General features: G+C 36.8%; 1 protein-coding gene across 43 annotated transcripts in view; it reads right to left on the bottom strand.

Annotated features, from left to right (window-relative positions):
- Positions 1 to 2,293: 2,293 nt before the first annotated feature.
- The window catches only part of SLMAP (sarcolemma associated protein), an 83,479-nt gene continuing 62,262 nt past the window's right edge, over positions 2,294 to 23,510 (bottom strand). For 26 of the 43 annotated variants that reach the window (XM_061455916.1, XM_061455925.1, XM_061455951.1 and 23 more), the window contains 7 exons: positions 18,530 to 18,652; positions 17,702 to 17,776; positions 13,635 to 13,955; positions 12,182 to 12,299; positions 10,421 to 10,592; positions 8,823 to 8,957; positions 2,294 to 4,237 (listed from right to left, as the gene is read on the bottom strand). In XM_061455916.1, the coding sequence (XP_061311900.1) occupies positions 4,148 to 4,237; positions 8,823 to 8,957; positions 10,421 to 10,592; positions 12,182 to 12,299; positions 13,635 to 13,955; positions 17,702 to 17,776; positions 18,530 to 18,652 (1,034 nt within the window). In that variant the 3' untranslated portion in view covers positions 2,294 to 4,147. Of the gene's footprint in view, positions 4,238 to 5,270; positions 5,361 to 8,822; positions 8,958 to 10,420; positions 10,593 to 12,181; positions 12,300 to 13,634; positions 13,956 to 17,701; positions 17,777 to 18,529; positions 18,653 to 23,510 lie in introns of all 43 variants that reach the window. The other 17 variants (XM_061455918.1, XM_061455927.1, XM_061455919.1 and 14 more) reach the window with 3 other exon arrangements.

The following is a 23,510-nucleotide window of genomic DNA, read 5'->3' as shown; positions in this document are numbered from 1 at the left end:
CTGGGAGCCCCATGCTGGAGACCACTTGCCCACCAGAGGGAAACAAAAGGAATTTTGTCTCCAGAAGCATATGCAAAGAGGGACTGGGATGAGTAAACCAGCTGGATCTGGGGAATTCAATGCAGCTGTAGGCTGGAAGCAATCACCCTTCAGAGATATAAGTGCAGGAGAGAATATGGCTTTCAATTCTTCCGTATGATCAATTGCTATATTAATAGAGATTCAAAAACCTGAGACAGTTGCTAATGAAATACTAATGGTGCATGAAAAGCCAGAGAGAAAAAAGGCCCCTCATGGAAACTGGCCAGGCACAGCTGCAGAGCTAGTCCAAACTACGATGGCTTCCCAAAAGCTGTTGTGGTGATCTGGTCGTTTAAAGTGCTTGGATGCTGCTGGTGGGATGAATTCAGCAGTGGATTTGTCATGGAGAAGATTCAAGCTGAAGAAATGACTCTTGCAAGCAGTAGAACCCTACAGATTAAGGCATGAGACATTCAAAATCTTATGTAAAGCACTGAAACTCTGAGTAGGTAACATCCTTCAGAAGACTTGATTAGAAAGAAAAGTAATTTGGGATTATACCCCACAAATACACGCACAGATGATTACCTTTGCTTCAGCCATCAGGCATTTGGTACTAAGTCCAACTAAGAGTCTCTTATGAGAAAATTCTGCAATGTATTGTGCAGGATCACAACATTGTGCAATAATTGTGCAGGGTCCATTTAGCACCAAAAAAAATCCAGAGATTCTGCAAGCAGGATCAAGCTGAGACTCTGGAAGAACGTATTTAATTCAGCTACAAGGAACAGGAAAATTAGGCTGTATTTTTTATATATATGTCTATTTTTTAAATAAGAGGCCTGCTGTTGTAGTCCCCATATATATTCTTTTCGAGTTTAAAAGGAAGTGCCTTAGTCAGGACATTAGGACAAAACTGAAGTGTTCAGATATTTTATTATATTAAATCTTCCAAACCAAACTAGCAACTGATAAAACACTTCTCAGACTATTTTTATTAGTAAGAGGAACCTTTTTAAAACCTCAAACTTCAGTGCAAGCTCAGAACACTTGTTTTACAAGTAGAGCATCTTACACATTTGTGAAAAGCTGCTCTTACTACAGTAACTCCAGGGCTTAGCTAATCAAGCCTCTGAACTAAAAAAGAAAGAACCTAAATAAGAGTGTAGAAGAGCACACACATTTACCATTAACAAACACAATGAAACACCAGGAAGGTTTGTGCATAGAGTGCTTGCAAAATAACTCCACTTGCTGCTTTAGTATCAAAGCACTGAGGAACAGCAGCTTCCCAGTTATCCAATTCTTCTCCAGGGATTCTCACAACAACAACAAAAAAGTGAACTGTGCATTTTAGCTCATTCCTGATCATTTTGAACATGCAAGTATCAAGAACTCCTGGGAAAGGCACTATTAGGGTACCACAGGTATACTTGTAAGCACAAACCCCCATGCAATGCGTACTATGCACCTGTGTATATAATATAAATATGCACACATGCACATAATTAAATTAGAAATCTTTCTCCTTTAATACAACCGTGTTGGGTCTCAAATTTCAGCTTTCTGATGCTCTACAGATTTCTGACAACACAGTACTTGTCTTTAATACAAGAACACACTTACGCCACAGGCAGCGTGGCTCAGTATGGGGCACCAACTGCAGTGCAGGCTGGCACCAAGGATGGTCCCAGGGAACCTCCTTCCCTGCCACCAGCCAGGAGGGACCACTGCTCCACCAGGCTCCACTCCACCTCCTCACACCATGGCTACATTCTACTGGCAGGGAGAAGGGAATAGGATCCATTGGAAAAGACACAGTAGCTGAAAGAGGGACAAACGGGAAGATCAAGATGTTAGAAGAGAGAGGAGGCAGCATCAGGCTCCCTTCCCCTCAAAGGACTTTCCACTATCACCCCACTATCTGCAGCCAATCCAATCTCCTCCTGCCAATCCTGCTCCTCCAATCTCACAACCCCTGCCACAGGTGCTATCCACCTTTCAGCTGTGAATACCTTTTTTTCCCCCCATGGCAATACGCTTCCATATTGCCTTCAACGGCTCTCTCCTCCCCTCTTTCTTTCTGAAAACCACAGACAGGAGAGAGATGAGCTAGACAAAATCTTAAACCAGTGCAGTGGTAAAAAAAGTCTTTTGCTATTATTACTGGACATGCTGCAGACATTGTGCCTAGTAACTGTGGCAATACCTAGTGCAAAAGAAACTTAGCATGAATCTTTTGTTTTCAAATGACATTCAACTCAAACATGCATAGGGAGAGTAAAGTTATTTTATTAAATCATGCACATCACGTGTGTTAGTGCAAATAGTTTAATCTGTACTCCAGAAATTCTATTGTATTTTTATATCTTTACAAAATAGATTTAAAACAATTATTTACTTTAAAAAATGTAATTCTGAAGTTAAGCATTTCAGAACAATATTTGCAATAACCTATATACAAGAGGTACTAAGTACCACTGGCATACGAGTGTTCTGTGGTTGGGTGGCTTCCTGCAACTGAAAAGGATGAAATGAATGAACTAAATGACAATATATATTTTTCTACAAGTCACTTGCGGACTTTTTTCCAACTAATAATCCTCCCATTAGTAAATTCCACTTAAGACAGAACCTTTAATTAAAGGACAATGACCCTTAAAACCTCACAAATTATATGCTAAATTTCTATTTAAATATTTAAACTATCTGTCGATTGCCATAACATTCTTAAAAGCCAATTGAATTGTTGAGATTACCTCCCTGTTTTGAAGTCTCCTTTAGCAGAGCCATTTTACTTTACCATTCTTTAGCATATTATTTAAGTCTTTAAGAAACTTTTTTTGACAGAACTGTTGAGCTGAACAAGACAACTACAGTCTACATTTAATTCAGCACTAACTACAGTGATTCCCACCAAAAGTCAGCAAGTAGCAATAGTTATAGTACTTAGATAAGGAAAATAAACTTTGTAATGGGGACCACTGCATCATACTTACAGCCATGTGATGAGGATGCACAAAATTTTACTACCAAATTAAAATCATCTTCACCTGACAATACCCCGTCAGGCAAATGATTCCAATTTTGTAGTATTTTATGTTTCTTTGATTTTTTTCAGCTAATCACAGACGTACTGTAGCAGTTCTCTTAATAAAGTTACGTCAACAAAAGCTTATCTAAAGAGCATCTCCAGCTCAAGTCAGAAAGTATCAAATGACTGAAAAAATAAACTGATACATGTGATATGAGAGAAAGTATTCATACTTTTAAAGAACGTATCTCTTTAAATATATGAAATTTAATAAATTACATTCAAACTAAAGTTAACGTAAGTTGAACCACTGCACTATGTCCATCAAATGACCAAGTACTTGCTCCCAGGAATATCTCAGTTCACTCAAAAACACACACATGCTTACACTCGCACACGCGCACACTAAATACTTTAGGCTGGTCTTCACCATCAATATCTCTATCTTTTTAAGGCTGGACATGAATTGTGTTTATTCCCAAAAATTATTAATAAAGCAATCCTTAATAAAGAAAAGACGCTTCCTTGAAAAGGTGTGATACGTTTTCTTAAGTCTTGTTCCCAACAGCTCAGTGACTTAACAGCAAGTAAAATGGTATACTAGTTTGTATTAAAAAAAAACAGAATCAAAAAAATCATACTGAAAGGCACTGAGCACACTGCATCTGTTTACCAAGTATCTGCAAGGTTACTTGGCTTGGGTGTCCAAATCAGAAATGTATTTTTCCTGTTAAATCTGGCAATCAGATTCTAAAGTAAGTGTCCACAACCCTAGCCATTATAAATAATTTGGTACCGAGAAGCCTACTTTAGGCCACCATTATAGTATTCAGAATCCCAACATACTATTTTAAAACTTGCATGAAATTGTAAGCAAAAATATTGCTCACAGTATGATGAATCACAATTTTATTCCCTCTTTATAGACAGATACATTTTATACAGTTTAAAGCAAATGACCCTACTGCTGTTCTCACGCGGAGCTGTGCTGTATTAAGAGGTAAAAAGGAAGAGAATTAATCTGTTTTCCCTCAGTATATGAATGTTGCCAGCTTCTAAAGGGAGGACGGTGTATGGATTCAACAACAGTTCTCATGGAGAAGCTCTGGTTAGGCCTGGGTACAGCACCACGGCTGTTACAGCAACCAAAGCTGCCATCACAGGCATCCAAGGCCATTGTCTCTGTGTGGAGAGAAAAAAAAAATCAATATCATATTTGTTCTAATTCACACTAATCAGTTTACCCCGTGGTTCCTGAAAGTCCTGAGCTCCTGTTGATAGGCACCACTAAAATGTTACTCATGAACCCTGCTGCAGGCTCATCCTGACTCAGAGCATCACAGTAAACAGTGTTTCTCCAGCAAAGGGAACTCCACAACTCTTCATGACTGAGGATCATCAGGAGAACTTTTGGCAGTACCGTATTTCCAACTTCATTACCATACACACCCCAAAGAGATCTGCTATTAAATGTGTGAATGTTTAAGATGTTTAAAACATTGCTTGTGCCAAGTAATTGCTAGACACAGGTTTATGCAGTACTGACATCTTTTAACTTAGCTTTTGAATGTTTAAATCCAGATGTATAAAGTTCATTTGCAGCAAATCCTAACAACATCATTTCTAACAGACTGTCACAACATTTCATGACAACAACAGCATTTTAGGAAGGACACACTGAGAGACATTAGAGAGGATGCAAGCCGAGAGGTCAGGATACAAACCAACCACCTATTTATCATCTTGTCTTTTTTCCCCATCTTCTTCACAGCAATAGTGAGAAAAAAATAAAGTGTTTAAAGCCAGAGAGGAATTTCTTAGTCCATAAATAGGAACCAAAGCTGTTCACTTTTATTATTAGAGGCAAACTCTTCATTTTTCATAGTTAATTAAGCAATTAAGTTTTCTTACAGGCCCTAGCATATAGCAGCATTGTGCAAAAGGTAGCCCGTTTGCTAAAGACAAACCAAGTTAGAAGCAGCACATTGAGAACCAGTTAGAATGAAATTCATTGTTAGAATTAAAGGAATCACACAGATGTTAAATGATTAGTTGATTGCTCCGCTCATCAGTATCAACAGAATGGCATATTAAATGAAGGGTTTGCTTCAGGTAAAGAAATACCTGTGTATTTCACCATGCACTATTTTATACAGAAATGGCACAAACAGGTGAGAGGGACAAACATACATTGACTGAACAGTAGTGCTTGTACCTTTCGCTACCACAATGGGCCGTAACACCAATACAGGAAAGCCAGGATTAGGCCGATGAATACGGCTGGGACGGGTTGTAATATGGAAGGCTAAAGAAGGGAAGGGATATTAAAAATCACTTTGTGCTATAAATCAATCAGGTAAAGATGATTTAGAGAGGGGAAAATAAGTCAGTGAGTTTTGTTTTAATTGAAATGTATTAAAGACATCTAACATAATACAGCATTATCTAATCTGGTATACACAGTTAGTACACCGTTCTACTCAAATGAACAGGGAAGTTTAAAAATAAAGGGAAGTAAGCAGAAAATGTTCTAAGAAACCTCTTGTCACAACTTGGAATTTAGCTCTTAAAAGCAACACAAATCTTAAACTGATTTGCCTGTATCTTATTTCTAGGTGGTTTTAGTTTTCCTAAGTGATAGGAAATCCCATCTGGATTTCTTAAGGCAAAAAACTTACACCAGACACTGAATTTTTCAGCTACTTCTTCATTCCTTGCTACTTCGCCTTTCCCATTTTCCATCACCAGCCTCCAGGAAAAACAATCTTTTTCCTCCAGTAGTGAATTAATCACAACTATGTACACAGACAAACCCAGTAGCTCAGACATCACTGTGAGACTGTAACATGACTGTATAATCATCACTAGGTTACTATAAAGCAGGGAAGCACATCTTGATTAGAGGTACCACCAAGATCAGCATCTCTGGCAGGTCAGCAGCCTTGCGACCAAACACAGTTCTGAAAACTGATCAAATGTTGGACCTGGGCCAAGCTACCAGCTGGCAAGACTGCAGGGCTCACTTAGCTTATGGCCTCATGAGAAACATCTACACATTCTCTCAGCTACATTCAATTAACTGTGAACTACTTCACATTCTGAATGGACAGACTCAATCCTTAATAGGAGAAAGTAAAAGCAAAAATTCACCTAACTTCTTTTTAAGCTGCCCTTGAAGACATCTGCTTTCTCTGTATCCTAGCCTATGTATTTGTGCACACACACAAAGACAGACAGAGGTTAAGTGCAAACCATGCCAAATATTAAGAACTTGCTCGTGCTGAAGCCACCTTGATTTTGTTCAAATAACTAAATAATAAATTAATGTTTGAAGACTTTCTAAAAATCTATGATTCATAAAATTGCATTCTGTCATGAATTTGTACAAGTCACTTAATCACTGAACCTCTAATATGGTTCAAACCACACAAATCTTACAAGGTATCCTATTATCTACCATTCCATTCAGATTTGTTTTGATCAAGGTAAATATTTAATAGCAATATTATGTGTAACTATTGAAGTAATTTTCATGCAGGATCATTTTTGTGTCATTGGTGCCACAAATCAGAGTGCCACCTTCCCACAGAAAGCATGTTGGAAGAAATAATCAGAGCAGTGTTCAAAAAAGCGCCAGAAATTTAAGTCAACCAGAGCAGCTAATGTTCTCAAACCATTCACATCAATAAATCTGTCACATAAAGCACAACAGGAAATAATCAGCGACTACAAGCATGCAAGCACAAGTAGTACACCACACTGCTAAGCCTTTTAGAACACAACACTGCAATTCTTTTTTTCAAAGTCAAACTTAAGTATAAAACTTTACTATTTAAATGACATCCCAAATGGAGCACAGAGGCCTTGTCTTTTCTAACATTTGTTAGTTCACTGAACAATTCTATGGATTTTTCTATTATTATTGGGTTTTTTTTAATTATACACATTCATGGCTGTGACATCTTGGCAAATGAAGCAGATGATCAATATCCACCACATTAAATGAAATTGCCTCCAAATGATTAAATTTTTCCCCTCATGAACTTATCAATATTTAACAAATCACCTTCTTGTTGAGGAGAACTTAATGAGGTGCTTCACTGAAAATATGCATCTTGTCTTTGAATATGAAGATATGCAAACTCAAATACAGATGGGCTGTAAAAAGGAACAAATCCCACAGTGGGAAGTCCCTTTGTGAGTCACTGTCCTCAGACATGCAGTAGCAGATAATGATTCCAGGATAAGGGGACAATGGTACTTGAAAAATTTGACCTTGGAACTCAGTCAAGTATCAGCGATGCTTCAAATAATCCACAAGACAGAGATGTTTTACATTACTGATTGTGAGTAATGCTTTCTTGAAGAGCAAGCTTCTCCTGTGCGTCCTTAAATGGCTGGATGCTCTTCATCATACCCTGACCTCCAGGTTTCAAATGTTCTAACTAAGTCCTTCTCTGGAAACATATTTGGCAACTGCTGTGGTTCCTGATTTCATCTAAATACTCACCCCAAATTCCTCTTAAAATTTCCCGTACTTTTTAAGGTCTTCTACTTTCACCATGTGCTCCAATTCCCTTCACAGTATTTCTTTCCTTTACTATCCCCCTTTGTCCATTGACCATTTTAATACTGAGATTAATGCTTTCAATACAACAGAAAATCTCACATTCACAATTGTTTATTCAGTGTGACCCCTCCTATTAAAATGGGTGGTTTTTGGTTGTTTCTGACTTCTGCCTGCTTTAGTGACCCAATGTTATCTGAGCACTGCAGAAGAATTCTAAGCAGGAAGCAGTTTCCAAGAGAATTCCAACATTGTGTACCTAAAGAGATGGCTGAAGATGTGAGAAGAGCTTTGAATTCTTTAAATCTTTGACAGCTCTATTATGATAGAGGTTTACACTTGGTATTTGGCTATGGCAAGAGTATTCATACAAACTTTGGGCATCTAGCAGCCAGCTGATTTTAGAGAATAGCCCCTTTAAAACTTTCTCTGCAGACAGAGAAACACTTTTCTAAAAGGCTACTAAAGAACACCCATTATCCCCCTGTTTTGTATTATTCACTGCAGGAGTTACTCATGCTGCACTTATCATAGATGCCATACAGGAAGACAATAAACCAGCCATCCCAGGGTAATAAGGTATCTAAAATAAGGTTATGACCTTGTAATGTCTCTGCCACACCCTTAACATTTGGAGGACTGAAGAAATCTCAGTATAAAAAATAAATAAACCATTGTTCCTAGTTGTAAACTCAATTCTAATGATGCAACGTCTCGAAGTAATTGCAACAGAAAAGAATATTTTCAGTAATGAATAGAAAGGACAGTTTAACTGCACTGTTTACAGCATGAGCCAGTCGGGGATAACCACTGTTAAGAAGCATGAGCCAGAGTAAGAAGGGAACACCCACTGTAATAAACACCAATAAAACAAAGTTGAAAAAGATTTCATAATTTATATGGATACAAGTTTTACTTAGTTCTGGGTCACTAGTATTTAAGCCAGATCTTTCCAAGAGAGCAGATATCTAAGGCCATGTTTAAAACTGTCACACAACTGTACATTTAACTTGCATATTTAGTTGTAACAGCATAATGAGCTGCAAATTTGCACAGATAGTTCCAGAATGGAATTTTGCATATATGGTTCACAGCCTTTTTTCCCCCGTCTTTTTCTATTTGACACCCGTATATTCCCTCAATCAACAGAAGTGCCAGTGTCATAACCCAACTTCCCGACGTTATTTTGTACAGACTTACGTTGTTTCCTTTTTCTTGTAGCAGCTTCAAGTTTTCTTTACATTGTCTGAGCTCCTCTGAGAGTGACTGGTTTTCTTGCTCAGCCATCTCATACTTCGCCTTTAGCTCTGAGAGCACAGTCTGTGTTCTTTCATACTAAAGACAAAGAGAAAAGAGTCTGCAGACCCCTGGACACTCAGCACATGCTTACATTTGCTTTGCGCACACTTCCTTTCCTGTCATCTGCCTAGAGTAACTTCCCTTGTATCAGCATACTCTCTTTTCATAAAAGTAGGGTAGAAAAATCCTAGTTTAGATTTCCATTTTTTTTCAAATGAAGATTTTTGTCCCTAATACTGAAGGGCTGGGATAACTGAAAACAAAGAAATATTAAGAAAATGCAAGTCCTTAATTCATCTCCCATACCAAACAACTACTCATTATCAGATTGAAAAGAGGTGTAGTAACTGAAACAAGAAATAGGGGAACAAGGAGTCCTTTATGTTTAAATAGTGGTCTTAAATAGCGGTCTTAAATCTAAGCTGTAGCTTAAATATCTATACCAATCAAGTGGGTGCAAAAATCAACATTCTATATGAAGAAAATCAAACCCTCCTCACACATAGTATAAGGCATTTAAAAAAAAATTATGCCTTATCACTATCATACCATAATCCTCAGCATGGGTCAAGTACAAACAATAGTGGGTGAATGTGTCCCATGTTCCTATAGCATGGGCAGCTTCTCCTTTTTCAAACTCACATTCAACTTTTTCTATAGATGACAAGCTTTCTAGTAGTCCTCATGACAGGGATTAGGATCAATGACTTTCAGTAGTAGCATTTACCACAGATTTAAAAGATTAGGCATCTTACAAATACATCTGGTTAGAGGCCCACAAACTAACAACAGTGGGTTTTTCAAATTCTGAAAACAGTAAGGAATGTGACATGGATGAATTAATGACAAAACAAAGCAAAGGACTGCAAAAGAAACTAAAACCAGTGACTGGAGAAAACTTCCCTCAAAATGCTCTTAAGAAAAAGCAAGTAACTGCTGGAGACTACGGCCTTCAGCCAGACAATCTTTAGAGGCCAGGCAGATGAAACACATGCTGAAAAAGCTACCTTTTTTCTTATGTACTTGCTAATGATCCTCAGCAGCCTGAAGCGATCCAGGAAGACGAAAGGAGACCTTTGTAAAAATGTGTAGTCCCACTGACAAATAAAAGAGCTTAAATCTAACTAGGAAGATCATACTGACTAAAAAGATTGAATTTTGACTCATAAGAGGTAATGAAACTGTATTCCATGATATTCAGGAAGTCTCTGAATAAGGGTTTACCTGTCTGAACAGCTTAAAAGTAAATTCACAAATATAATGCATGGAGGTAAACTTCAGGAAGTTCTCCAAACACATACAAGTCATTTTACCTGAAAATTTCCTGTTCAGATTTAACCTCCAGTTTCTATTTCTATACTGTCAGCCACCATAAAAGTACTTTCAATAAAAGTATGAAAAAATTCAATTACTGGAAATGGCATTTCTTTTCTTTTAGCTTAAAAATCAAGTCACTGGGCATTTTATTCTCTCAACACAGACATAATGTTCCACGTTACCTCTTTTTGAACATCTTTTGCTTGACTCTCAGCTTCACTGAGTTGGCTTTTTAGACTAGCTGCATCCCGTTGATGTTTTTCTCTCAAAGATCCCATCTGATTTTCAAGTTCCTTTCGAGACATTTCAAGAACACTTATATCGCTGGTTAGCGCTAAACTCTGCTTCTGAGAGCTGAAAAACAAAATCCAATTGATTCCTCATGTGTTTTAAATGCAAACAAAGAAGAGATTTTTTTAAAGCACTTTTCATCCTCCAAAGCTTCACACATTATTTTTATTTAATACGGAAATAGCTTAGAGCAATCCTAAGAGCAGATGATCCCATTGCTTCCCTATACAAAGTATTGACAAAAGGCTGACCATAGTCGTGCTTTTAAATGTATGCGCACATCTTAGTGTGTATAATTAATCATATAATTTAAATAATTTATCATGCATAATTTTAGTTTCTTGCTTTATTTTTATTATTTATCACATACTTATGATATACTCCAAAGTATTTTTGAAGCATATCAGCCCAAGGTTGTCAGAGGTATTTCACTTATTTGCATACATGCTTCTGCTTACTCCAGTTGCATAAGCTAATAGCTAGTATCTTCTGAAGTGTTTAGTACAATTGTGTAATAGGCATAAGCCATTACAAACTTCAGTGTAATAACCAAATAGTGTTAATTTATGCCTGTGCAAGACAAAGAAAAATAAGGGACACAACTTCCGTATCTCCATTGTGAAAAGCCTGTATTTGCTCATGTAACCTTCCATATGAAAAGATAGAAATAAAAAACCCAAAACACAACGAATAAAAACCCCACCAAAAAACAAACAACAAACAAAAAGCAACAAGTGGAAATCGTGGCATGATGGAACAAAAAAAAAAAGGTTTGATACCTGTAAAATAACACACTAATAGAAATATTTTACTGTGGGAAATTTCCATTTTTCAATGAGATCTTACAACAGTGAGGAAGTCAGAAGGAAAAAATAAACCCCAAATCAAACAGCGTGATTGTAAAATTCAGATTTACAATAAAACAAAGTTGCTGTCCCATATTTACTTTGTGAACTGAATTCCATTATCTGAAACTGGAAAACAATGTAATAATGGCTGATGAAGGGATAAGAGAAGTTATTTTGAGGCAGAAGATTTAGACAGCCTTTAGCAATGTCATGTGCACAAATAGAAAAAGAAATACAGTAAAACACAAATACTCCTGCACCCTAAAATCCCTCCTGAAAGATATTATGGCGCTTGTGATAAGAAGGTTTGTACTTCTCTGTTAACCAAAACATGATACAGAACACTGGTTCTGCCCACCATTACTATTTATAATGTGACAGGCTTCCATGAGACACCCTACCATCTGAGAATCATTTTCCAACTGTGAATGCTGAGGAAACTCTAGGTTATGAAATCTATGTGGTTTGTTATCTTTCAAGTAGGAGGACAAATTTTAAATCTAGGTAATTTCACAAAACATGCTTTCGAGTCCTTATTAAAAGCTGCAAAATAAGTCAGGCTGCCTTACGACAATACAACATGACTGATAAGTAATACAGAATCATTTGCAAAACAGAACAAATAGGTGGGTATAACATGGCATGAAAATGTGTTCAGCCCAATACTACGATATAAATAAAATTTCAATGCATTTATTGAAAACACCATCAGAAATCTAGTACCATTTTTGGGAAGAATAAACAACCAAACCCCTCTTCAGCTACTATGATACCCTCCTGGACAAATCCTTTGCGTGCCCTTACCTAGAAAGCTCCTTCTCCTGCCGCTGAAGTTCAGATGAAAGCAAAGTATTTTCCTTCCTTAGTGTAACGCATTCGGCTTCCAGAGCACTCCACTGTGCCTTCAACTTTTCAAGTTCACCTGCAATGAACAGAATTCAACTGCATTGAGTAAAATTATTTTATGACTGCTTCAAGTACCACCAGCTAATAAATGGAGGAACAGCTGGTATCAGTCGTCAATCTCAAATATATGTGATTATAGTCATGGCACATGAATTCTCTCACAAGCACCTATAAAACATTACAATACCTTCTACTGTTAAGAGGTTTGAGAGCAATTAAGCAAGTTAGCACTGCTTTTTTTTAATGCAAACTTTTTCTGAAGCACAAAGGAATAGAAACCAGTCTATTTATGGGTCTGCTCTAGTAGAAACAGTTGTTATATGTTTAGGAACAGTGACAGAAAAGCGTATTTGAAGAAAATAATCTACCAGTCTTGAAAACAGCAAGGAACTAGAAGCACTCGGTACCATGCCTCTGCCACAAGGAACAGAATGCTTAAAGCAATAATTAAAGGGTCAAAACGAGACCTTGGAAACAAGTCAATCCCTGGCAAAATAGATAAAAATCAATGTTACATATGTCTTAGTAATGCAATGAATGGGACTGCAGTCTGAACTGGAAAAAGGCTTCTCTGACAACTTCACAAACATTAACCAGTTCAGAATTTAAAGCATAATTTACAAATACTAGTTTCTCTGTGGCATGTACAAAGTTTCAGCATGAGCTTTTGACCCCTATGAACCCCTGTGAACCCCCCATGTTCTCCAAGACCCAAAGCTGTAGGCCTGGAGTAGTGGCTCGCAACCAGTCCTCATGAGATGTGGGTGCATTACATGTGAAGTGAACACAAATGAGTAAGCCTAAAAGAAGCCCTATGCTGGCTCAACACAACATATTTGTGTATCTCCACATGATGCATTCAGAATAAAGCTTTAAATTTAACATTTTTATGTTAAAAATGAGATGGTATCAACAGTCTAAACAAGCCATAAAATAGATTTATTTGTCTTGAATGAAGCTTTGCTAGAAAAATTAAAAGGTTAGAAGCTACCCAGGGCTTAAATTATACACAAGTTACAAGTCCTTTTGGAAATCTGTGGCAGCATCAGTGGCAGACTCAAACGGTACACGTTTTCCATTCTCCTGAGTGGAATTATACTTGGTCTATTCTTTATATCAAAGGGCACCTAGGTTAATTTAAGCATAATCAACAATTAGTATTTAATGAAGTACACAAAACAGCTTTTGTTACACTACAAGCCTTGATAAATATATATAAATACACATGTGGGTGTATATAGATAAAGTAAATGACTATACATAGAGAGACAGAGTGATTTGAATAACTGAAATCAGATTGAGAAGGCTGCTATGGTTAGCACTGGTCTGTGACACCCTTTTATACAAGTACCTTTTAAGCGCGTAGCCTCTTCCTTCTGCTGATCCTCACACTGCTGGCATCTGAGCTGAAAACTGGCTTGCAGACTGACAATTTCCTTTTCATAATCTGAGGCATCTTTCCGCCACCGTTCAAGTTCCGCTCGCACTGTCTGCAGCTCATCTTGCAGTGCAGAAATATCTGTATCTCTTTCTGATGCTGTCTTTTTTGCTACTTGTTGAAGTGACAGAATCTCATTTTGAGCACTGACAAGTTCATTTCGCGTGCTTGAAACTTCGTTCTCCTTTTCCTCACGAAGATTCTCAATTTCTTCTTGTAACCTTCGCAACTGAGCTGGAAAACATACATTCATGTTAGTATTTTAAAAACTACTCACAGAAAATCTCAAACATGTTATTCCCTTTCTCAACTTGCTGATGTTTAATAAGACTAAAGAATCCAAGAGCAGTTGAAGAGTATATTAATCTTGTCGAATACCCTTAAAAGAGATATGTAAGTGGAGTCATGCATTAGGAGTCAAAAGAAACAAGAATTACAGTTGGACAAGGCTTTCTCAGGCACGGTTGTGCTATGTGTGTGATACTACAGCAACTTTCTAAAATATGAAGCCAAGATTCAGATCCAACTTCACTGTAAGCAAAACAAGTATTATAGAACAAGGATGCTGCATGGTTCAAGGACAAGAAGAAAAGCAAGGCAGTTTGTGTGTCAAGCCAAACGTCTGCAAAGCTACACTGGAAATGTTTGCCTGCTCAGCAATCAGCCTGTGATGTCCATAAATATTTTGAGGTACAGAGTCTAATTTCTACTCCAGTCTCAAGATGCAATGAAGGAAATAAAAATAATTCCTTGCAAAAAGCATATTTCAAAGGACAAGAGGAATTTTTAATTGAAAGAGACAGATGCACCAAACATACTGAACGAAGAAGTCCTTCAGCATCTATGGCTTCCTGTAAATATGCAGCAGTCATGTACACATGAGGTTGCTTTAAATTTCTGCATGAAGCAAAGCTTATGAGTCCCATTCAAACCTGCTTCATTACTAAACACATCTCTGAGAGCAACTATTTTTCATAAATATGCCTGCAAACAGTTGGAAAAAAAAAAAGAGTACAATGCAGAAGAAAGGGAGGATGAAAGAAAGAACATTACTGTTAAAACCCTGCCTGATGGAAGCAAAGTGCTTACTTGCTCAGTGGCTTTGGTTTGCTCTTTAAAGAGCACATATCAGAGTTCAATTACATTTAACTGATTTTTAACACAGGAAAAAGCAATTACTAAGTTAATGAAGAATTGCTGTGAGAAGAGAAGTGCAAAGTTCTTAACATCACTCAAAAACCTAATTTAAGATACTGCAGTGGGTCAGAATTCCACATTTAAAGTTCAATGTTTCAGAAGCAAAGGGCAAAATGAGGACAGTGGAAAGCGTGGGGAAGATAACCATGAGTAACCTTCACGGATTACTCGTATTTATTTTTGTTCTCTCAATCCATTACAGAAGATGACACAGAGAATGTCAGCGACTCTTGTTGTAAACTGATATAGCATAAAAGCTGCTCAAGAGAGACTTGCACTTTCATCACAATTATAGCTCAGTAGCTACATTTACGGTAATGCAGGCAGAATTCACATACGGGTACAATCTAGAAACTCTGCTGTTAGCTGAGGTAGTGAAGAAGAAAAATACAACTTCCCCCTCCCCTCCTCTAAACAGGTTTCAGGAAGACATTTAGCTTATTAGATAAAGAGCCTATGAACTACGCAGTTCCACTCTCTTAAGGAAAAAGACAGTATGGGAAAAAATACAGTTATTATGTATTGTAATACTTAAGAGGTATTATAGACAACAGTTAAGTTAGATTTCACAGCAATTCTGTTTAAGGTTAAATAGTCTGTTCTCTAACAAAGACATCTGCAGCAGGGTTGATTTCTAAATACAACATCACAGAATGGTTTGGGGTGGAAGGAACCTGAAAGATCTTCTAATGATGTTTACTACCACTTCATTTGTTTGGAAATAGTTTCTAAAGGCTTATAGTAACAGAACAGCAAACAAAGTAGTAGATGAGAACAACCTGACAACATAGTACATATTAATAACTGCCTTTCCATGTATCCTTACATTAGAAGCCTTCAACCTACCACACCAACATGTTAGGAAACCATGTTTCTAAAACACCAAGAATTATGACTTGTTAACACAGCAGGTGCTCATTAATGAGCAACAGATTTTTTCAAACCACATCTTCCTGATTATTCTTTTCTTTATCAAGACAAGCTAAATTCCTCCCTCTCAGCAATGCAGTATTTCAAACAGTATTTCCCCCTCCCTTCTGTCTGCATTGTTGATGGACAACTCCCCCTTTAAATGTTCAGGCATTAAAACAAGCATGGTATGACTGAAAAGCCAAACAAATACAAGCAATTCTAAAGTTTGGTGGAATTGTAGAAATAACTTACACAGGAAAATTAGTACCAAAAATACTGGAATGGTTTCTGAAGCACTGGATATAATTTGTAAGAAAACTTCTATTACGTCTCTTATTTATGTAAGCCATTACCTCAGCTCAACTGAATGCTTCACTGCCTTCTTTTTTAAAAAAAGGAATGACAAGTTACTTGAATTTCCTTTCTTTACTTATCTGTTCATCTAAAGAACTTCACATGCAGAGACAGGATCTCAGTTGTTTCTGTGGCACCTTCTCTATGACAAAGACTGAAAGCCACGCAGCACTGGCTTTACTGAGTCCATGAAAATACTTTACAAAATGTTACTGCAAGAAGCTGCCAGGGTTTTTTTCCCCCCACTACAGTTTGCAGGGGCTGCCAAGGGAGAATCCTGACATCCTGACAACTTGGGAAAAGCTGTGAAATGTGTCACACCCTGAGAATTTGGGAAGCAGCAAGCTTCCCAGAACAATGAACATCAGAACACTGAATTACAATGGAGAGAAGCAGAGGAAACATTAGCAAGACTTCACTTTAGAAGGGTTCAGGAAATAGAACAGTACTGAACTGACAAGAAGCATCTTGCAGTTAAGTTTGGTGCTGCCAATCTTCTACACTGATTGTCTTTTTTTTTTTTTTAGTGAGAAAAAAGATTTTTTCCTGCATAGAAATAACTATCCAATTCTAATTTCTAAGTTTTGCTACAGCATTTTTAACTTGGAGAGTTTTCAGTATTAGCAGAGTAAGATTCAAATTTAAATTGCTTCTCTTGTTTTGAAGATGAGTATCATTCAAGCTTCCTTTTCTTACAGCAGCAATGGCAGACTGTAAATACTGTTTGCTTACTTTCATCTAAAACACTGCTATTATATAAACTTCTCAGTGTAACTGATGTACGACAAGTACCACATTCCAGACCAAATTACTGCCCACCCTGTAAAATAATTTGCTAAAGATATTTTGATTTCAACCACTTTTGGGTCCAAACCAAATGATACGCTGACAAAGATCTCGAGGTATGAACCTCCAAGTCTCATAACAATCAATGACTGAGTAGATGGGCAAAGTTAACGCTTGCTCTGAGGAAGTCATAGCAAAGCCCATGATGATTTTAAGGCTAGACAGCCTCTTAACAAATGTGCTCATCACTCACATGCACAGGCTGAAAGAAGCATGATTGGTCATACTGGGTTTTCTAAAAGCACTGACAGTGTCCCACAGAAATTTTACTGCTTGTTCTGAGGTTGGATGTAGACCTGGATTAAAAATGTCTTTAAGAGAATCCTACCAATGAAGTGAAGCACAAAAAATACTAAACCTTCTGAGTGCTCTGAAGATAAAATAGTCACAGTAAGAATCCCTGGATCATTCAAAGCTGAGAAAGACTGAAGAGAGAGGAAGGAGAAGAATTATATGTTACAGATTACATTTTCCCTTTTCTAAGTTATGATTAGAACCACAGGAATTGACAGGCAACACTGCACGATAAAATTCAAAGATACGATGAAAGAAATCAGATATACAACATACACTCAATTAATATTTTCCTTTATTAGTGCTTATGATGCCATGGAAACAGACAAAGCTATACATTTTCCCTAAGGACTAAGGCGAAACAAACACATTCCTACCTTGCAGAACATTTATTTGCTTGTTAGATTCTTCAACTTGCACTCGATAGGCTTTTCTCTCTTCTTCCAATAGTGCTGTAAATGAAAGTGAAAAACGTGCCCAAAAGTTTTAGTAAGAAGTATTTCAGCTGTGTAATTAATTTTAGTCACAACTTCCCCTTAACTGCAAAGATTAAACCAACCATATTATTTCAGTAAGTTATCAAAGCTAGTAACTGTGGTAAGTAGTTTAATAAAAAGTTAATATTAAGACATCATTCCATTATTGTGGTAGTATTATAATTAATTTGAAATTAATATAATCTGTTGCCTGATCCAAAAACTCCACGTGTGCCAAATGCAAACTGGTGTGGGAAAAGGAAAAAAACCTGTAAATACAACCCATAAGGAACACTGAACAATATGCAATTAAACTGGACTATACTATTTCCTGTCAAAAACAACCCACAGATTTGCTGAGGATAAGGATACAGTTATATATCTGACAGGATGAGCTAAACCAAGAACTACCACCGAATACGTTCAATTATGTGCATTACCTGACTGAAACACAGATTTATCAGTATCCGTAGATTAATATATTTAATAAGGATGAAATATACAGAGCTCAAGTATGCATATGTTGGTTTATCTTGAACCAAGAAGTCAGAGCTCAGCCTGTATATAGAGTTTAGAAAAAAAAGCTGAAGTTTCTGACATTCTGTGCAGGAGATATGAACGCTAAGAAACAATTTTTTTACAGTTAGCAAAACTGGACTCCTTTTAATACTACCTGATAAATACAATTTCAACGGATACCCTACACAACCAAGTTGATCTGGGTCTCACCTTGAAGTTCAAAGCATTTTTGTTTACTTGTCCTAGCTAGTTCTTGGGCTTCAATCAGCTCCTTGTGCAGTTGCTGAATTTCTTGCTTAGCCTCAGTCTCTGACTGTGCACCCTGCAATTCATCTGATAAAAGAACATTTTCTTTAAAGCATAAATTTGCACAACAGTTTAATTTGCATGGTCATGTGGTGACTGCCGACATTCTACTCAAATCAACCAAAGTTAGTTAAAGTAAGCACAAAACTGGATTAGGTAAATATTAGCAAAAATATTAATATACTTTTACAAGGAGGAAAACATATGCAAACTTTGAAACATTTATCGTATATAACATGCAGTATAAAACAAACAAAAACCCCAAACAAGAGCATTTTTAAAAACACTGTACAGATTAACAAGGATTCCTGTACCGACAAAAATGAAGGAACATCAAGCATAAGACAAGACTTGACTGGGTTTATAACTTATAAAAGGAAGCCACTCTAACTTCTTCCAGCACACACTCATCAGCAATGATACTGCCTCCCCAGCCCACCCTCCATCCTCCTGCTCCTAGCAGCATGTACCAGCCCTGGAAGGCAGTGTACTGGAACACTCAGACCCAGCCTTGTGCTAGGGCTGGTTAGCGCTACTGGTTTGCTCCTGCCCACCCCTTTCAATCCTGCTCAGCTTCCCCCTCTCCCTCTGTGAACCGTAAGTACAAGGAAAAGAGAAATTTAGGGAAATTTTCTAAACCAAAATTAAGTAAATGAAGAAAAGCTCACCCTATTTCATTCAGCCTAGTGAATACTAAACTAAATTCTGCCCTTAAAATTGTTTTCACTACATCTTAAAATATTAGGTATATTTTTAACATCAGATATCTATGCATGTTATTTAAACTCAAAAACATTTGCTCTTCCTGGCTAGTTCTGTATTAGCTAAAATACATATTAAATACCCCTTGGGCTTATGACTCGAAGTTGCAGACAAATACTTTAAATGCTGAAGACTTGTGGGCATTGAAGAGAGGAAAAATAAGTATTTGTAACTAAAAAGAAGTGTCCTCTAACAGGCACACACGAGAAACTAGCTACAATAACAAAGAGGAAGACAATGCTCTACCCTGCAGGCATCTGCAATGCCAGGAACTGGAGCCAGGAAATTCTCATTCACTAAATTTTCCTTAAGCAGTGTCTGTGCGGAAACAGATCTTCCAGTAGGCACAGACAGCACTAATAAACTACAGAGGCAGAGAGTGAAAGCTTTGTATAAAGCCTATTAGGTGGGAAGGGTAAAGGGGGAAAATCAGGGACAAAAGTCCAGCTGTGCTGGACATAACATAAAATAATGGTTCCCAAACTTTCTCAATCAATAGCCATAGGCAGAGTGAGAACAAAAAGGTAGATGTGTTACACAGCTACTGGTTAATAAACATCTACCACTATAGACCCCACGGATTTGAGATAGAGGCACGTTGCTCAGAATAACCCCCCAAAAGATAAACTATATCAGTTGTCTGCACCTTTCACTAATAAGAAAAATTAATTAAATACAAGCTATAGTTTGGGTCATCAACATGTTTTTGACATCCATATTGACTATATGCACCACCATTAAAGTAACTATAACTTTTCTTTTTGCTGTTTTATTCATTAAAATGTTTATCCAATCATGCTACATTATACGTACTGTACCCTGGTAAGAAAAGAGGTTTTGTTTTTCCTGTTCTCACACTAATGAATTGCTGGGATTGAGCAGGGGTGAGGGCACACAGGCACTTTTAGATGTTTTCAGAACAAAATTATGAAAGCAGAAAGAACAATGAGAACTACATATTACATTCATGTACTTTCTTTTAAGGTTTATTAGAGTTCCAAATCCAAAGTTCTCTTTTCTGAACGTGTTTTGTTCTTAGTTTCTCATGGATAAAGACTTTGGACAATCAGACTTTCAACCCTCCTTAATGAGACTGTTCAGAAGAAATGGATGAGGAAGTTGACAAATTATGCTCAAATCATGTCTTATAAAGAAGCAGTGTCCCAAATCCAACAATGGGCACCCTAAATGAACTTTCTGGTAGACAGTCTTTTCCACTCGATGAAAGCAACCATCATAAAAGATAATACTGCTTCAGAGGACATGAGGAAACCAACTTACGGGACAAAATGATCAGTTTAGCAAAGGCACAATCAAGGTAAAAATTCTTTTCTACTCAAATGCAATAGGGGAATTTCCACATGCCTGACACGGTTCTAAATCCAAAGCCAAGAAATATGAGAATGAGAAAGTATCAGCCTTTCAGTCTTACCCAAACTGAAAATTTAATGTCTTTTAATTGAAAGCAAACATCATTTTTGTGCTAACTCTAGTTTTGAGAAAAATTCCTTAATGAGTAGGATAGCTCTATTTATAAATAATAAAACTATTAAATATCACCAGGCTTAGAATTAGCTCTGTCTACAAGCAAATTCACATCACAAAAACCTTGTTGGAGAACCAATGTAAAAGCTGCAATTAAAAAGAAACAGTACTTGAACAATTTCCAGAACTACTCAGCACTAGACTGTTCTCAGAAAAGTCTAAGGAATTCTACCATTAATTACAACAGGGTAAAAAACTGACTCAGGTGAATTCAGCTAAACAATTAAAACCCTGAGTTTTCTTCAGTGTTGTCCGATGCACATAAACTAAACTGCATCATATATTTCAAATAAAGTACCTGGCTACTGCAACATAAAATAATGGTTCCCTAACATTCTGAATCAGTAGCCCATTGCTGATTTCCAAAGTTTCTCATGTAAACTACCATTATTCAGCAAACGCTCAACTGAAAACAGTACACTCCATGAATCAGTCTTGTAGTTACTATGAAAATATAAGGCAGTTGATAAAAACAAGATGATGAACCTTCCAATGACATTTACTGCTTTCCATCTGTTTAACATTTACCTGTTTGTAACTTTGCAATAATAAGCAGTCACAGCCTGTCTAAATAGAAGTGTCCAGGGAACTGTTCTTAATGGCTAATAGTCATTTATCTCATGGGAAGGAAAAAAAACAGAAAGGCAGATGTACTAATCTGTGACAGCTTTTCCCCTTCTCTTTGCCAGATTGTGACTTGTAGAAAGTTTGAATGCACTCAAAGTTTATTGATATACTTGGAGCAAACTACAGCAATTGAAACTCTCATCGTTTTCTTATTCCTTTAATTTGTTTAACTGTTGGAATTTGCAAAACAAAAAGGAATGCTGCCTTTTCCAGCAGCCATTTCCGCATTCCAGACGCCTGCCAGATCAGAAATGTTCTCACTCTTCCTTAATTATTAGACTGCAGTTGATTTGTTATCCACTTGAAAGTCTCTCTTTGGCAAACACAATCCTTTTTAGGGCAAAGTCAGGCATGTGAAGTAGCCTTCTGACAAAACCTCAAACAGAACTACAGGTTTATAGGCCCCTTCATAAAAATTACGAGGGCAAATGATTCATTATACAGATATGTTTTCATGGTTTCTTGAGAACAAAATAGGGATGCCCACAAATAGCCTCAAGAGAAAAAGAGTTATTCTAATTATTTTAGTTAATTGCAATATGCAGTTCAATAGCAGAGGGGTCTCTGTAAATAGGTATTTTTCTACTAATTCACTTAAAAGTTCAGTAATGGTTATGGTTTAAATCTTTAACTGAGTAAATAAAGACAGATGAAGCAATGAAAATATCCACATTAGCAAAAGACTGCTTCCATGATTTTAGTCCTTCTAAGTTCAGTTAACCCTCCCTGTCATCTTAATATACCCTGAACAGAAAAAGTATAGTTGTGCCTGCTCCTTGCCATGACATGAGACTGTTCTAACACAGGAAGCAGCATGCTCACAGCAGCCTTATCTTGGTGTTGGGCTGTTAAACAAACCCTTCTGACCTAAGTTAAGAAGACTTCATTGCATATAAGGAGAATTCAGGAATTAGTGGGTTTCAGCCTGAGGGGTCCTTGGGCTAACTTTTAATGCAACCGTAGAAGTTAACAGAAATCCAGCAAATTAGGAGCCTGTATTAAAACTATAAAAATCAGAATTGAATTTTGACACGAGCTGAATTCAGTTTCTCTGTGGTACTGTTCATGTACAAAGGGATGTTCTGGCTGTCAATTCAGCGCACGTAACAGTGCTCACAGGAAACAAACTCCTTAATGTGTATCCTATTTTGATACTTACATGCTTTTCAACTGAAATTTTTCATAATCACTACAAACAATATTACCAGATTTTACCTTCCAGCATCGGAAGTCACTGTATATACTTCTTATTAATTGCAGATGGGAGCAAAACCCAAATGGAACACGCTCAGTATCTCAAACACTCCTTTTTTAACCTGCTTTACTAAACTACTGAACTGATATCCACTGGAAAATAGCAAACTCATTTTTAGTTTGCTGTTTAGAAACATATATAATAGATGCAATTTTTGGAAGTCTTTCTGTCGTAAAATTAGACAAAATTTAAACAATTACTGAAAAACCAATCTTTTACAGGTCTCAAGTTTCATTGTGGTTTAATGTCTTTCTGAACCATGAAGAACTGTGAAATTCTTCTTACTTGTGATACAAATGTAAGAATTGTTTTACAGATCTTTTCAGATGTCTAATTGTACAAAAAGCATAAAACTAATTTTCAGTATGCTAAACGCAACAACTAATTAATATCTCACAATTTTTTTCAGCTAATCCATATGTAAATATTAGGTTGCTCATCCAGTTTGCAGTATATGCCTTCAGTGCAAAGAGCAGTAATAGATTTAATTTTATAGCTATGAAGCTCAAAGCTAAGATTCAATCATCATTCTAAATACAGTTACAACAGGAAATTCAAATCTTGATTGTGTTAACCAGAAAAAGATTTTAGATTTTCTTTGTAACCCATCAGGTGCAAAACAACAGAAACATTTGTGACAGTGATGGAAGAAAACGTAAATGTTATAAAATTTGGTAATGCTTAAAACATGTCAGT

This window comes from Pezoporus flaviventris, unplaced genomic scaffold, assembly GCF_033815535.1.
Source record: "Pezoporus flaviventris isolate CSIRO_AGI_PZ_B2104156 unplaced genomic scaffold, CSIRO_AGI_Pfla_v1 ptg000021l, whole genome shotgun sequence".
Taxonomy (NCBI): Eukaryota; Metazoa; Chordata; class Aves; order Psittaciformes; family Psittacidae; genus Pezoporus; species Pezoporus flaviventris.
The sequence above is the reverse complement of the archived record's forward strand: the minus strand, read 5'-3'. Positions and strand labels throughout refer to the sequence as shown.